Source organism: Pelodiscus sinensis, unplaced genomic scaffold (genome assembly GCF_049634645.1).
Source record: "Pelodiscus sinensis isolate JC-2024 unplaced genomic scaffold, ASM4963464v1 ctg34, whole genome shotgun sequence".
Taxonomy (NCBI): domain Eukaryota; kingdom Metazoa; phylum Chordata; order Testudines; family Trionychidae; genus Pelodiscus; species Pelodiscus sinensis.
The window spans coordinates 2,635,849-2,651,232 of record NW_027465849.1 but is presented as its reverse complement, the minus strand read 5'-3'; the positions used below and the strand labels follow the sequence as shown (position 1 = coordinate 2,651,232).

General features: G+C 63.2%; 1 protein-coding gene across 2 annotated transcripts; it reads left to right on the top strand.

Annotated features, from left to right (window-relative positions):
• Positions 1-455: 455 nt before the first annotated feature.
• On the top strand, positions 456-6,238 carry CHMP2A (charged multivesicular body protein 2A). Of its 2 annotated transcripts, XM_075915054.1 has the most exons (7): positions 456-596; positions 2,447-2,514; positions 3,559-3,754; positions 4,331-4,510; positions 4,649-4,779; positions 5,128-5,189; positions 5,484-6,238. In XM_075915054.1, the coding sequence occupies exons 3-7, from the start codon at positions 3,587-3,589 to the stop codon at positions 5,603-5,605; spliced, it is 663 nt and encodes a 220-aa protein (XP_075771169.1). In that variant the 5' UTR covers positions 456-596; positions 2,447-2,514; positions 3,559-3,586; the 3' UTR covers positions 5,606-6,238. The 2 variants fall into 2 exon arrangements, with proteins under 2 accessions (XP_075771169.1, XP_075771170.1); XM_075915055.1 differs by lacking the exon at positions 2,447-2,514 and having other exon boundaries at positions 466-596.
• The last annotated feature ends 9,146 nt before the right edge of the window (positions 6,239-15,384 follow it).

The following is a 15,384-nucleotide window of genomic DNA, read 5'->3' as shown; positions in this document are numbered from 1 at the left end:
GGCAGGGATGCAGTGGGGGTCGGGAGGGGGGTGCAGTGGGGGGGTCGGGGTGCACTGGGGTCAAGGCAGACTCCCCCTGCCCCCACCCACAGGCACCGCCCCCAGTGCCTGCTCCGCAGCTCCCATTGGCCAGGGGCGGTGTGTGGGGGTGGAGCCACCCAGGGAGATGCTGCTGCTTCCAGGGGCTGCCTGGAGCACCCCTCCCCCAACCCAGCCCCCCCCTTTCTCCCTCCCCCCCTTTTCCTGTAGCCCCTCCCCCCACCGCCTCGTGCTCCCACCCTGAGCCCCTCCCCCCACGGGGAGGGGCGGGGCAAGCCTGGTCTGTTTCCTGCCGTGAGAGCGGAGTTGGCCCCGCCCCCCGCGCGCCCCGCCCCGTCTCTCCTGCGGGAGGGGGCGGGGCTCGCGGGCGCCGCTCTCCGCCCCCTCCCACCCCGCCCGCGGTCGCTCTGGCCCCGCCCCCCCAGGGTGACTTCCGGGCGCAGGGGGACGCGCTCTCCGCGCGCCCCGTCACCTGGCGCCCCGCCCCTCACGTGCTCTGTGACGTCAGCTGAGCGAAGCGGAAGCGAGAGAAGGAAACAAGCCCAGAGCCGCCGCGGGTGAGACCGGGGGGGGGGGGCAGCGCCCAAGTCCCCCCCCCCCCGCCTGGGGGTCCTGGGGGGGTGGGGCGGCGGGGCACGGTGGGGGGCTGTGGGGAGGGTGGGGGGAGCTGGGGGGGCTGTGGGGAGGGGGTGGGGCACGGTGGGGGGAGTGGGGGGGCTGGGGGGAGGGGGTGGGGCACGGTGGGGGGAGTGGGGGGGCTGGGGGGAGGGGGTGGGGCACGGTGGGGGGAGTGGGGGGCTGTGGGGAGGGGGCGGGGCACGGTGGGGGGAGTGGGGGGCTGTGGGGAGGGGGCGGGGCACGGTGGGGGGAGTGGGGGGCTGTGGGGAGGGGGCGGGGCACGGTGGGGGGAGTGGGGGGCTGTGGGGAGGGGGCGGGGCACGGTGGGGGGAGTGGGGGGCTGTGGGGAGGGGGCGGGGCACGGTGGGGGGAGTGGGGGGCTGTGGGGAGGGGGCGGGGCACGGTGGGGGGAGGCTCTGGGACCTGGCTAGGAGGGGTGGCCCATGGTCACTAGACGGGTAACAGCGAATGCAGCTTATTGAGCTGTTAGTTTACACCTCCCACCAGAGCGTAGGTGCCGTTTTTATGCCGGGGGGCTCCCTGTGACTATAGACGTTTGTTTTAGTCACGGTAGCGTAACAGCGGCAGGTTGTTATTAATTAATTGGCTTGTTTGTCTCTATTAGCAAATGGCGAATGCCAAATCGCTTCTCTCCTTTTGCTGGTAACTGGAGTTTAACTGAATGGACAAAACATGGAAAACGCACTTTTAGTAACCAAAACAACCCTAAAGGTTTTAGATGCATCGTGTTCTCCTATCAGAACCGTTTCCATGTTTCCAGTGAAATGATTCGTTACTAACCAAAGGGTTTAATTGTCCTCGGTAAATCCAGTTGATTATTTCAGATCAGTCTGAGGAAAATTTTCAAATGTGCCCAAGTTCTTACTTGTGCCTCTTGAAAACGAGGCTCCTAAACAACTAGCAATAGCAGATCTATCTCTCTGGTGATGGGACGCTACCTCCTGTTGGCTCCTCTGGCTCAGAGTTACTACAATGAATTCTTTCTCAGGTCTGACAGACTCTGAGCCTTTGAACAAGATCAATCTGATCACTGTATTTATGGTGAGGAAGGAATTTTCCCCAGGGGCTGGATTGACACAGACCATGTTTTTTTTTTGCCTTCCTCTCCAGTCTGAGTCATGGGTCATTTTCAGGTTTAAACCAGTGTAAATGGTGGAGTCTCTGTAACTTGTAAGTCTCTTAATCATGATTTGAGGACCTCAGTAACGCAGCCAGAGGATAGGGGTCTGTTACAGGACCCGGTGGATGTGGGTCTGTGGCCTGCAATCTGCAGAAACTCAGACAGGATGGTTCCTTCTGAGCTTACAGTTTGTGGCTGTGACTACCGTGGCTGAGCTGTTTATCAAGCTTGACCTCAGGCATTTGATATTCCCCTCCTGATGCTTTGTACTGAAAATCTATCTTGAGTGCAGCGTTTTCGGTGCAGGCTCTTGGCGCCAGCATATTTATTTCCCATGTAGTTGTAGATGAGCATGCCTTTAAATTCAGGCTTTGTTTTAAAAAAAAAAATAACGCCTAGTCTAAGGGACCTGACAAAACACATTCTGGTTGAAATTTTAAAATGCCAATTTCAGCAAAAATGGCTGATTTGTATCCAGCCTGGTGTGGGGGCTGGAGCACTGGGGTATGTTGGGGGGCTGTGCACTTCCCTGGAGTGGCCCTGGGCTCCTTTCCTCTCTGCGGGTGTGTCCGGCCAGAGCAGTGCCCAAATCCCAGGCAGTGGAGAGACCCTCTCGCCCTCCCTGACCTTCCCCTCCTGTCCCTGCAGCTCGCTTTACGTGTCCACCTCAGTCCAGCATTTGCTGTCTCCTCCAGCCACCACCCGCTGTCTCCTGGGTGAGTAGTGTGCTGGCCCAGGCTTGGGGGTGGGGTTCCCCCTACACTCTGTAAGGCCATGCTGATGGCAGCTGGTATTAGCTGTGGCTCCAAATCAGAGGGAAGGGGTCTGTGCTTGGCTCCTGCTGAGCAGCTTATTCTGTGAGTGGAGGGGTGTGGCGGGGTAGGATCTTCCTGGCATGTGGTTCAGGGGGGTCCCTCCCTCTGAAGTAGCTGCCCGCTGCTCTGACATCTCTCCTCCCTAAGAGGCAGCCAGCTCCTTCCATTAAGACGGTCCCCAGTGCATGTGCAGCTTGGAGTTGCATCTGACTCCTCACTCGGGGTCTGCGGGGCTGGGGAAGAAGGCAGCTAGGTGTGTGTAGGGAAGGTTGGACTGCCAGTAGGAAGGACACAGAAGTGGAGGGGGAGAGGATGAAGGAGTGAGAGCCCAGAGAACTGCTGCAGGTGGGTACAGAGGGAGACCTCTGTGTCCCCAGGACAGGCATGGAAGTAGTGCCTAGGGTCGCCTGGACAGTCCATTTTTTCAGGCCCTCGTTTGGTAAAAACCCCAGAAAATACCAGACATGTAAAATGTTGGTTATTTTCTGTTTCTCTTGGATGGAAGGCCGGAGGGGACAATCTTCCCCTGCCATGTCTGGCATGGCCGGGGGGAAGCAAGGAGCGCGGGGATTCTGAAAAGGCGCAGCAACTTTTTTTTTCCTCAACAACTTTTGGTTCCTTGGTTTTTTTGCTCAACAAGTTTGGTCTCCTGTTTTGTTTGTTTTGTTTTGTTTTTTGCCATGTTCAGGACTTTTGGTGAAAGCATCTGGCAAGCCTAGTGGTGCCAGTCCTCCTACTCCTGCCATGACCCCAGAGAGTGGGGGGCTGACTGGCCCAACTCGCATGGGGGGGTAGTGCTGCCCTACCCTCTGGGGTGGAGTCTAACCCTGACCAGTCTCCCGCCCCACGCACTGTCAATCCCAGAGGTTTGCTCATCACCTGGCTGCTCAGCCCCCCACCCAGCGGTCCCTGTCCTGCCAATTCCTGAGCTGCTCTTCCCCATAGTCGCAGGCCGCCCCTCGTCCCGCTCAGGATGGACTTGCTGTTCGGGCGTCGGAAGACGCCGGAGGAGATGCTGCGGCAGAACCAGCGGGCCCTGAACCGGGCCATGCGGGATCTGGACCGTGAGCGGCAGAAGCTGGAGACCCAGGAGAAGAAGATCATCGCAGACATCAAGAAGATGGCGAAGCAGGGGCAGATGGTGAGCGAGGATGGGGTCCGGGGAGCATCTGCAGCTGGAGTCCACCCTGTGCCCTGCAGGCCGCAGTGAAGGTCATGGGGTGTGTGTGTGCATGTGCACGCGGTTCCTTGTTGTAACCCACTTCCCTGGCAGGACGTGGTAAAGGTCACAGGGTAAGGCCTGGGGAGCAGGGCTGTCCCTAGCAATCCTGGGGCCCTATGCAGCCCAGCACCTGCACGTCCTCACAGGGAGCCATTCCTCAGGGGCTGACCCCTCCCCTGGGGGGGCACAGGGGCAGAAGCTGTGGGGTGCAGGAGCACTGCAGAGCAGGGAGGGCTCCCCTGCCACTCCAGGAGAGCAGGTGGGAGTCAGGGCCGCCCACTGCTTCTCCCGTGTCTGCTGGTCCGCAGGCTTAAGCCCAGTGAGTGGCAGGTGTGGCATGAGGCTTGTGGGAGGGGATGGAGCTGGGTGCCAGAGCCGAGAGCTGCTAAGGGAATCAGTTTGGTGGCCCAAATGCCGGGTGCCCCACGCAGCTGCGTATCAGTAGGGACGGCCCTGGCGGGGAGCGTTGTTGCCGTAACCCCTCGCCCCCCGCAGGACGCGGTGAAGATCATGGCCAAGGACCTGGTGCGAACCCGCCGCTACGTCAAGAAGTTCATCATGATGCGCGCGAACATCCAGGCCGTGTCGCTCAAGATCCAGACCCTCAAGTCCAACAACTCCATGGCCCAGGCCATGAAGGGCGTCACCAAGGCCATGGCCACCATGAACAGACAGGTAGGGGGGCTGCTGGGCCAGGAGGTGGGGGGCTCCCAGCTAGGCCAGCCTGGCCTCTCCCAGCAGGGCCCTCTATGGGGCCAGTCCACCAGCTTTTGCCCAAGGCAGTGACGGCGTCTGTTCCGCCCCCCCTTCCAGCTGAAGCTGCCCCAGATCCAGAAGATCATGATGGAGTTTGAGAAGCAGTCGGAGATCATGGACATGAAGGAGGAGATGATGAACGACGCCATCGATGACGCCATGGGGGACGAGGACGACGAGGAGGAGAGGTGGGGGGGCCGGGCTGGGGGGACTGGCTGGTTCAGTGGGGGCGGGGAATAGGACCTGGGGCCTCCCCCTGCCAGAGGGTGCTGGCACCCAATCAGCTCCAGGACTGATCAGCTGGACGGGCGAGGGACTGAGCCACCCCTGGGGGGATTCCCAAGGCAGAGTGATGCCCTTGGAGGCTGGGAGTTCACCGAGCTGGGGCCTGCTCCGGGGTGATCTCCAGGGGATTATCTTGGCCAGTTTCCCCAGCTGTGAGCACTGGGCTACTGTGTGCGGGGGCTGCTCTTTCCGGGTGCAGGAGGGCGGTCTGGGCTGGGTCCCTGCTCTCACGTGCCTGTCTCTGCCCCCAGTGATGCGGTGGTGTCCCAGGTGCTGGACGAGCTGGGCCTGACCCTGACGGACGAACTCTCCAGTGAGTATCTCAGCAGCCGGGCAGGGCTGGGGGGAGCCCAGGGCTCTGGCGGGGGATGCTCACGGGTCCCCTTGGGGGGCTGGGTCAAGGGGCAGCAAAGCTGCTGGGGGCGCTGGGCCGTGCGGAGGGAGGTCTCTGCTGCCTCACCCTGCCAGTCCCTGGGAGACGGGAGGCGGCTGTGGGGTGCTCCAAACGGGCTGGCCCCGTCTCCCTGCAGACCTGTCCTGCTCAGGGGTGGGGCGTGGGGCCTATAAGGTGCTCTGGGTGGGCTGATTCCCCCCCCTCTCCCCGCAGACCTGCCCTCGACGGGGGCTTCGCTCAGTGTGGCGGCTGGGAAGAAGGCCGAGCCCTCTGCGGCGCTGGCGGATGCTGATGCCGACCTAGAGGAGCGGCTGAAAAACCTGCGCCGGGACTGAGGGGCTGGAGCTGCCCCATTTCCCCCCCCTGGACACCCCTCCCACTGCTCTCAACGCCCCCCAGGCCTGTGGCTGCTGCCTCTGCCCTTCTCTGGGCACCCCACCCCTCTGCCGATGTGGGATCTAGGTGGTGGGGCCGGGGTCCCTGCCTGTTTCGAGGGCAAGGCCCCTTACCCCAGAGCGTGGGCAGCAGGGCCTGGCTCTGGGGCTGCTGGGGGGGATTGTTGCTGGGGGGCTGTTAACCCTTTTGCTTCCGGCTCTCATACACTACAGGGGCAGGTGTCTTTTCTGCAATGGCCATCACCCCCCAGCAGCTGCCAGCTCAGGCTGGGCCCCCCACCCACTCGCAGGGGGAGGGGCTGGCTCTGGGGAGAAGCACAGCGGCCCTAGCCCAGGAGTTGTGTGGGGCAAGGGGCTGGATTTACAGGATGGGGGCAGCCGGGCTCACCCATTTGACTGGATTTGGGGGGCATGGATGGGAGCTGCCCCCCGACTGGGGGAGAACCCCCTCCCACCTCCTGCAGAGCTCTCCATCCCATGCACTGGGGGTGTGTGTGCTGCGGTGAGGTCCCCCTGCCTCTGTCCGGCTGGCTGGCAGGGGGAGGGGCTGTAATAAAAGCTTGTAGATTTGTATCCAGGGTATGTGCTGGCTGGTTCTTGTGCCACAGCGTGAGCTGGCCGAGGGGCGGGGATCAGAGAGGGCCCATGCAGATGCCTCTCTCTAGATGTGTGGGGAGAAGGGCTGGGAGATCTCCCCCCGCCCCCAACCTGCTGTGTGTGCTCTGCCCTTTTCCCCTGGTTGCAGTATGCCCCACATCTCTCTCCAGGGGATCCTGGAGTCTCTCCCTCACCCCAGGGTAAGATGGTGCAGCCAGCCTAGCACTGTCCCTCGCCTCCTGCCATCTACTAGGGGCATGTGGGGGCCCAGCGGTGGGTGGAGGGGCAGTGCTGCAGGGGAGGGCTGCCGCCCGAGGGGAGAGGATGTGGGGTGCCGGGGCTCACAGATCAAGTACACTTGGCCCCGGTAAAATGCTGCCAGTTTATTGCCCTGCCCCCCACCCTCCCGGATCCAGAGCGGATGCCTCCTCCCCGGCGGGTGGTGCTGCTCAGCTGGGCTTTGCCTTCCTGGCCACGGTGCCCGGGGCCCCAATGCCCCTCAGCCACGCCAGCACCTGCAAGAGATGAGGAATTGCTGAGCCTGGCACGGGGAGGGGAAAGGCCTCCCAGTGCCCTGGCGAGAAGCCCTGGCTGCTCCAGCCCCAGGCCTACTGAAGCTGGGGATTTGTGGGATATTGGGCTTTTCTCCTACAATCCTCCCCCAGGCTTGCCTGGCCCCCCTGGAATCTCCCACGGCACTTGCTTGGGGGGGGGGGGGGGGGAAGCAGGCATATGCATCTGTTCCATGCAGCCTGGGCACCCTGGATCCCTTTATGTTCCCTCTCTCTGGCTGTCACTGGGCTGGGAGGGGCCTTCAGGGCAGGGTAACCCCCGGCCCCTTGCTCCCTATGGGGTGTCTCAAGGAAGCTGCCCAGCCCTCCCTTTCCAAACTTCCTCCAACCCCAGTGGTGCAAAAATTGCCTGTGGGCTGGAAATGCAGCTGCTCAGCATCAAGGGGGTGGCAAACGGTGGAACAAAAACTATAAAAATCTGAGCCTGGCTCTGAAAGAATCTGTGTCTGCCCCCAAACGAGTGTGTGTAAATGGAGGGGGAGGCATTGCTGGGAGGGGGAACTGGCCAGGGGTGAGCTGACTGTACCCAACACCTTGTCCCTCGGCAGGAAGATTTCTACTCTCTTGTCCTTATTTGCACTGCCATACGCTGTGAATATGAGCCAGGGGAGGTTGGAGGTGTGAACAAGGTGTAAATTAAACTGGTTGGGTGTGGGTGTGAACCAGGGGGTGTAAATTGAGAGCGGGTGAGGGAGTGTAAATTGAGATGGGGTGTGGGTGTGCACCGGGGGATGTAAAATGGGGTATGGGTGTGCACCATGGGGGTGTAAAACTGGGGGGATGGGTGTGCACCAGGGGGTGTAAATTGAGATGAGGTGTGGGTGTGCACCAGGGGAGGTTGGAGTTATGAACCAGGGGGTGTAAAGTGAGATGGGGTGTGGGTGTGCACCGGGGGTGTAAATTGAGATTGGGTGTGCACCATGGGGGTGTAAAACGGGATGTGGGCGTGCACCAGGGGGGTGTAAATCGAGATGAGGTGTGGGTGTGCACCAAGGGAGGTTGGAGTTGTGAACCAGGGGGTGTAAATCGAGATGAGGTGTGGGTGTGCACCAGGGGAGGTTGGAGGTGTGAACCAGGGGGTGTAAAGTGAGATGGGGTGTGGGTGTGCACCGGGGGTGTAAATTGAGATTGGGTGTGCACCATGGAGGTGTAAAACTGGGGGTGTGGGTGTGCACCAGGGGGTGTAAATTGAGATGAGGTGTGGGTGTGCACCAGGGGAGGTTGGAGTTGTGAACCAGGGGGTGTAAATCGAGATGAAGTGTGGGTGTGCACCAGGGGAGGTTGGAGGTGTGAACCAGGGGGTGTAAATGGAGATGAGGTGTGGGTGTGCACCAGGGGGTGTAAATCGAGATGAAGTGTGGGTGTGCACCAGGGGAGGTTGGAGGTGTGAACCAGGGGGTGTAAATAGAGATGAGGTGTGACTAGTTACCATTTAAGATTAAAACAAATGATGTCAAAAACAAATTCTCCCTTTAACACCAGCTGTTCTCTGCCAAACCTGGGCTCGCTCTGTGCCCACTGGACAGGGTGTTTCCTGCAGCCACATGCCCCCCAGCCCAGGTAGCTCCGATGCCATCACTGTGGACACACTTGCCTGGCAATTGTTGTTGGGGCCCTGAGCCTGCCTCCCTGGGGCGGGGGTTGCTTTGGGGAGGTGGAGCCAAACTCAAGCACCAGGTGCCCAGGGAGGAGAAGGGGCCGTGCTGTGGCTGCCCAGGGAGGCAGGTGCTCCAATAGCCCAGCCCTGGCACCCCCCATGCAGCTGGAGGGGAACTCACCATGGGGGGGAGGGTGCTAGACCTTGATGCCCAGGGCACGTAGACACTCGTGGTACGATTCCATCAGCTCCTTGCACGACTCCTCCCCCTTCTCCTTCACGCTGCGGAGACATCCCGGGGGCTCATTAAACGGGGGAGGGGGCTGCCTGGCTGACACCCAAGGGCTCCTCTAGCTTGGTATCCCAGTGCCCCACCTGTGGATCAGAGCCGTGAGCCTGTCTCGTCCGGTAGCCTTTGTCCCCACCTGCCTGAAACTGAACCAGGCGGCTGCGAAACCCACAAGCCCCTTCCTGCTTTCTCAGCCCTGCACATGCCTCCCTCCAGCCGGCCCCCTGTCTCCGAGGGCTGCCTGGGGGGAGAGCTGCAGGTGTGTGCATGTGGAGGGCTGCAAGGCTGTCTGTGGGGAGGGCTGGTGGGTACGCATGGTGGGGTGTCTATGGGCAGGGCTAGCGAATGGGTTACGTTAGCCAGACCCCCCCCCGCAGCCCGTCCGGAGATCCAGCCTGTACCTTGTGGGGCTGTGGCACTAGGAGGGTGGCAGGAGCGGGTGCTGTGCTCGGCGCAGGCCAGGGCTGCAAAGGGCCGGTGTGGGGTGTGGCTGAAGGTGACCAACAGCAGGTTGGTGAGAGCCCAGCACTGCAGGGAGCTCCCTTCATGGGGGGGGGGAGGGGGTCCTAATGTCCCCTCCCCTCACAGCAGGGGGCTGGGCCATTCCCAGGGTGTGGGGGTTGGGTGGGTGGATGGAATCCTACCATATTACACCTAATAACGTACAGCGCCTAGCACTGTGGGGTTCTGGGGCTGTAGGTGCTACCGTAACACCCCTAGTAAATACTAATACATGGTTTAGCGGGAGGAGGTGTGGCCTAGCTGAGAGAGCACAGGCCTGGGATTAACCTGCTGGATGACAGGGGGTGAGTCATAGCCCTCCCCCTCCCCCGTTGCCTCAGTTTCCCCATTCGTCCAATGGAAAATACCTGACCGCCGTAAAGAGCTCTGAGATCTGCAGGTGGCCGGTGCCATATGAGCTCTAGGGTTGGTGAGAGGGGAACTTGCAGGTCGCCCTGGCTGGGCAAGAGGAGGCAGGCCAGGATCCCTCCCGTCCCAAACTGGGGCTGCTTTGGAAGTGGGGGAGGGGATGTTGCCCGGGAGGGGAGAAGGCCCTGCCAGGCTGTTACGGCTGCAGGTTGCAGATAAGGGGCAGCTGCAGGGAAGGGTTAGGGAGGTCCCAGGGCAAGGGTGGAGCCCTAATGAGCCACCACCGGAGAGGCGGGGGAGGGGAGGAGTGGGGGGCTGGAGCCGGGTGCCTTTTGGAGCAGATGCAACCTCCCCCCCTCCCCACTGTGCAACTCCCCCTACCCTCGAGCATCACCCTAGTGCTGCTGGAGGCCCAGGACCCCCCTGGCTGCTGGTTTGGGGGGTGGCCCGAGTGGGAATCAGGAGGCATCCAGCTGCCACCACAGCTGGGGCAGGGCTGAGCGGGGGATGGGCCTGAGTTCCCAGGGTCCCGGTTCCCCGTGATCATGGGCTTGGACCAGGTCCTGGGTTTCCCTCCCGGACACGCTGCTTCTGGGCCTGGCGGGCGGGAGGAAACTCTGGGGGGAAGGCGACGTGAGTCCAAGCCCGTCGCTGGCCCCATTCGCCTTCACCCCTGATGCCAGGGAGCGGGGGGGGGGGGGGGGGGGGGGGGGCTCTGTGGAGTCTTCCGAGGGCCCCAGATTTCCTCACGGCGGCCCTGGAGGAAGGGTGAGTGGCTGGACCCCAGGCCGCCCCGGCCAGCTCAGGGGGAGCCCCAGGCCTTGCTGTGAATGCTGGGTGCTGCCCAGGAGGGGGAGCCCTTCTGTGGGGTGTGATGGAGCGGGGGGGGGGCAGCGGTAGCAGCTGGACTGGGACTAGAGGGAGGCTGGGAGCCAGTCCCCGGAGTTGGGACAGGGTGGGGAAGGGCTGGGGTGGGCGTGGCAGGGGGTGAGGGGCAGGGAGGGGTTACTGGTGGAGGAGGGGCAGTGTTTCCCCAGGCACCGAGGGGTTAATGCCCGCCCTGTGCCCGCGCCCCCGCTCTCGGCCTCCCGTTACTCCCGCCTGGCTGCCCCGGTAGCGCCTTTCTCTGGAGCTAATGAGGCCGGGGCTGAGTCAGCACCGCGCCCTCCTGCCCCACGGCGGCCTGCCCCACCAACCCCTGCCATGGCTGCTGTGGGGCTGGCGAGGGCTCCAATCCTCCAGGAGGGGAGGGGGGATCTGTGGGGGAGGGGGGGCTAGGGATCCCTGGGGGGTGGCAGGTGGGTCACTATGAGGCAAGCAGGGGGGAGGACTCATCTCTTGGGGGGGCCCTGTGAGGCATCCAGGATGGAGGGGGTGTCCTTAGGGGTCCATGTGGGGTGGCAGGTGGGACCTGTAGGGCTGGAGAGGAGTGGGGTGTCTCTGGGACACTGAGGGACAGGTAGGCTGTGGGGGGGGGTGTCTATGGGGCACCGTGGGGCCAGCAGGGGTGGAGGAGGCATTGATCTGTGGGGCATATGTGGGGGGGGGTCTCTCAGGGACACCATGGGGCAAGCCACCATCCCCTCCCCCTCCTGTGGCATGCCCGCTCCCTGCTGCCATGGGAACGGGGTGGCAGCCGAATGTAGGACACCGGCCTGCTGGCAGCAGCTTAGCCGGCCCCACGTGTCCCAGCGGGTGCCAGCCATGGGGGGGCATCTGCCCCGTGGGGACGTGTGTCTGAGCAGCCATCGGGTCGGGGTCGCTGAGACCCGGGAAGGGGGTGGAAGCAGCGTGTGTGTGAGCAGGAGCGGCCGTGGGAGCCAGAACTCCTGGGTTCCCTCCCTGGCTTTGGGAGCGGGGACTAGTGGTTAGAGCCGGGCACCAGAACTCCTGGGTTCGCTCCCTGGCTCTGGGAGCAGGGACTAGTGGTTAGAGCCGGGCACCAGAACTCCTGGGTTCGCTCCCTGGCTTGGGGAGCAGGGACTAGTGGTTAGAGCCGGGCACCAGAACTCATGGGTTCGCTCCCTGGCTTGGGGAGCAGGGACTAGTGGTTAAAGCCAGGCACCAGAACTCATGGGTTCGCTCCCTGGCTTGGGGAGCAGGGACTAGTGGTTAGAGCCGGGCACCAGAACTCATGGGTTCGCTCCCTGGCTTGGGGAGCAGGGACTAGTGGTTAGAGCCGGGCACCAGAACTCATGGGTTCGCTCCCTGGCTTGGGGAGCAGGGACTAGTGGTTAGAGCTGGGCACCAGAACTCCTGGGTTCGCTCCCTGGCTTGGGGAGCAGGGACTAGTGGTTAGAGCTGGGCACCAGAACTCATGGGTTCGCTCCCTGGCTTTGGGAGCAGGGACTAGTGGTTAGAGCCGGGCACCAGAACTCCTGGGTTCGCTCACTGGCTTGGGGAGGAGGGACTAGTGGTTAGAGCTGGGCACCAGAACTCCTGGGTTCGCTCACTGGCTTGGGGAGCAGGGACTAGTGGTTAGAGCCGGGCACCAGAACTCCTGGGTTCGCTCACTGGCTTGGGGAGCAGGGACTAGTGGTTAGAGCTGGGCACCAGAACTCCTGGGTTCGCTCCCCAACTCAGGGAGAGGAGGGGGTCTCTCAGGTAGAGCAGGCCCGTGGAAAGCTGGACTCCTGGGGTCCCTGGTGCTCCCGTCGCCCCTGGGAGCTGCGGGGACCAGGCCGGATGTGGGGAGGGCACAGCGGCCTCGCCCCCCTGCACTAATTAAGCAGCCTCCTCAGTGCTGCCCGCTCACTGCCCCCGGCCCGGCAGGGCAGATGGTGCCGGGTGCGGGTCCTGGCGCGTCCCTGTCATGCCCCATTAGCCGGGCCCGGGAGATGGAACGGGCTGCGGGGGAGGCATCGCCCTGCAGCCAGCGTGCCAGGGAGGGGTGGGGCCGGGGTGTAGTGAACCTGGCGGGGGGGGGGGGACTCTAGGAGGAAGAAGGTTTGTGGCCAGGGGGAGCCCGGGCATCACGCTCAGCCCGGCCGCAGGTGCCGTGACTGGGGGATTTATAAATCATAGTAATAATTCCTGGCAGCGCCGTGAGCAAAGCGCCTTACCCCGCGGGGGGTGCTCATCCGGTCGGGTGAGGGGGGAGGCACGTGCCCAAGATCACATAGGGACAGAGGTAGGGAGAGAACCCAGGAGAGGCTCCCAGCCCCCATTGGCTCTAACCACTAGCCCCCACTCTCCTCCCAGAGCTGGAGAGAGATCCCAGCCTTGTCTCCCTGGGGGTCTCCCCTCTTGCTCTGAGGCCTGGAGGGGGGGTCCCTCGCTGGTGTGGCCCTCGAGGCCCTGGACTCTGGTATCCTCCCCTGGGTCCAGGCCCTACCCCCCACCCTCCATGGCAGCGTTAGCTGTAGAGGTAATTGGGGGTGAGGATCCAGCAATGGGGTCAGCTTTCCTGTGGGGAGGGAGGGGGAACCAGACGCTCTGGGGCCAGAGGTGGGCAGGGCCCCCCCAAGGCCAGCTGGGGGGGATGGTGCCAACCCTGAGGGGGTTGAATGGGGGGGGTCCTGGGAGACAGTCACGGCCCCAGGCCTGTGACCCCGAGGGACTGATCTGGGGGATGGAAACCCCCAGGGACTGCCTGGGCCCCCTGCCCAGCCTCCCCAAGACTCCTGCCCCCTGAGTCCCTACTGGGATCTCAGCTCCCTCAGCCCCCTCTACAGTCCCTGCCCCCCTGGACCCGCTGCTCTGAGAGCTCCCCACTGAGCCCTCCCTGTTTCTGGCTGACAGTGGGGTGGGGAGTCTGTAAGGGGTCACTAGGGCCTAACAGTACCTGGGAGGGGCACGTCATCCACCCCCATACACCCCTCTCCATCCCCACCCCTCTAGCCTTCCATCCCCATACACCCTGCTCCATTCCTATACACCCCCCCTCCATCCCTATACACCCCTTCTTCCACCTCTCCCTACCAGCACCCCTCCATCCCTATACAGAGACTCCCACTAGCCCCATACACACAGCGCTGGCTTCTTCCATCTGTCCCCACACACACACCCTCCAAACATCCCCTCCAGATATCCCAACGGCTCTGCCACTGCCTCCTGCTGCCTTCTTTCCCCTCCCGGCAAGCCCCCCCCACCTTCACCCCCTCCCCCGTAACAAGGCACAGTTCCTGATGCTCACTGGCCCCCGTTCACACCCTCAGCCATCACATTCACACCCTGCTGCCCACCCCATTCACACCCTACTGTCTACCCCATTCACACCCTGCTGCCCACCCCATTCACACCCTCAGCCATCACAATCACACCCTACTGCCCACCCCATTCACACCCTTGGTCATCACATTCACACCCCTCAGTCATCACTAGTCACACTCCATAGCCATCCCAGTCACACCCTTCTGTCCCCAACATTCACTTCCCTCTATCAAACCGTATTAATTACCCCCCAACCAATACATTTCTCTCTCATCTGCCCCGCCCCCACAGTTTATCTGGGGCTAGCGGGGTGAGGCCTGGCAGGGCTGTGTTGGGGGCTCGGCGGGTGGGGCTCATCCTCCCCATGGGGTCGGTGGTGTTGGCCGTGCTGCTGGCTGCCTCTTGGGGTGTGGGGGGCCCTGGGGCTGCTGAGCCCCCTCCAGGCCAGCGCTGCCCCCAGGAGCTGGCCCAGGCCAGGTCCTGCTGCTCCCTTCCCGGCCCCTGTGCCACATGGCCAGCGCCTCGGCCTATCCTGGCCCTGGGAACCTGCCGGCCCCCCACCCTCCTGCCTCACCCAGGCTGGGCCCCTGCCCTGCACCCCAGGACTTGGCACAGCTCCCTGTGCCCACCCCATGGCCCCCGCAGTGCAAATCCACTGAGCCCTCCCACCCCACTGAGCTGCCCCTCCCCCGCCTCACTGAGTACCCCTCCCCCACCCTACTGAGCCCTCCTCTGAGTTCCCTGCCCCACGGCACCCCCAGCACCCACTGAGCCCCTCTGTCCTGCAAATGCCTCCAGCTCCTGCCCCACTCAGCCCCACCTGGCCCACCAAGTTCTCCACCCCACTGAGTCACCTGCCTCACAAAAACCGTGAATCCTTACCCCACTGAACCCCCGCTTCACTGAATGGCACCTCCCACCCCCATTCCCTGCAGTGGCGCCCCATGGACAGGATCAGCCCCCCCCCCCAGCAATTCCCTTCCCCCCCCAGCCCCTCATCGCAGCAGCTGCACCAGGACTCACCATTTCTCCATGGCTGCTTTGAGCTCGGCGCAGGGGGGCTGCCCCTCAGGTTCCTCAGGGGGCCCCCCCTCGGGGTCCCCTCCTGGGCTGGGGCTGTCGGACATGCTGGTCTGTGTGTCCGTCCGTCCGTCCGTCTGCGGAGCCCGGGCGGCAGCAGGGGGTGGTGGATAGCGCGCGGGTATTCGAGATATGTCATAACTGCTCCGGGGTTAATGCACCGCGGCTTAGCCTGGGCCAGACGCCTCCCCCCGCGCCCTGCCCTCCCCTCTCACCACCCGCTGAACCCAGCCCGGGAGCAGGGCGGGCGCGGGGGGGGGGGGGTGTGTGTGTGTCTGTTCCTCACTGGACGTGAGGTTTCATCACACGCCAGGATCTTTCAGTAACGATTAATCTTTCATTCCGGGAGACACCAGGGTAATTCTGGAGGGTGGCGACCCTCTTGGGGCTCTGGGGACCTGCCCCCCCTGATGCTTATTCCCCTCCATGAACTGGAGGCCCCCCCCCCCCCCCATGCTGGAAACAGGGAGCTCTGCAGGCCAGGATCTCGGCCATAGACTTGCTGGACTAAAGTGTGTGTGTGGGGGGGGGGGGGGGGGGGAAGGCTTCAGCCTTTGCCTTG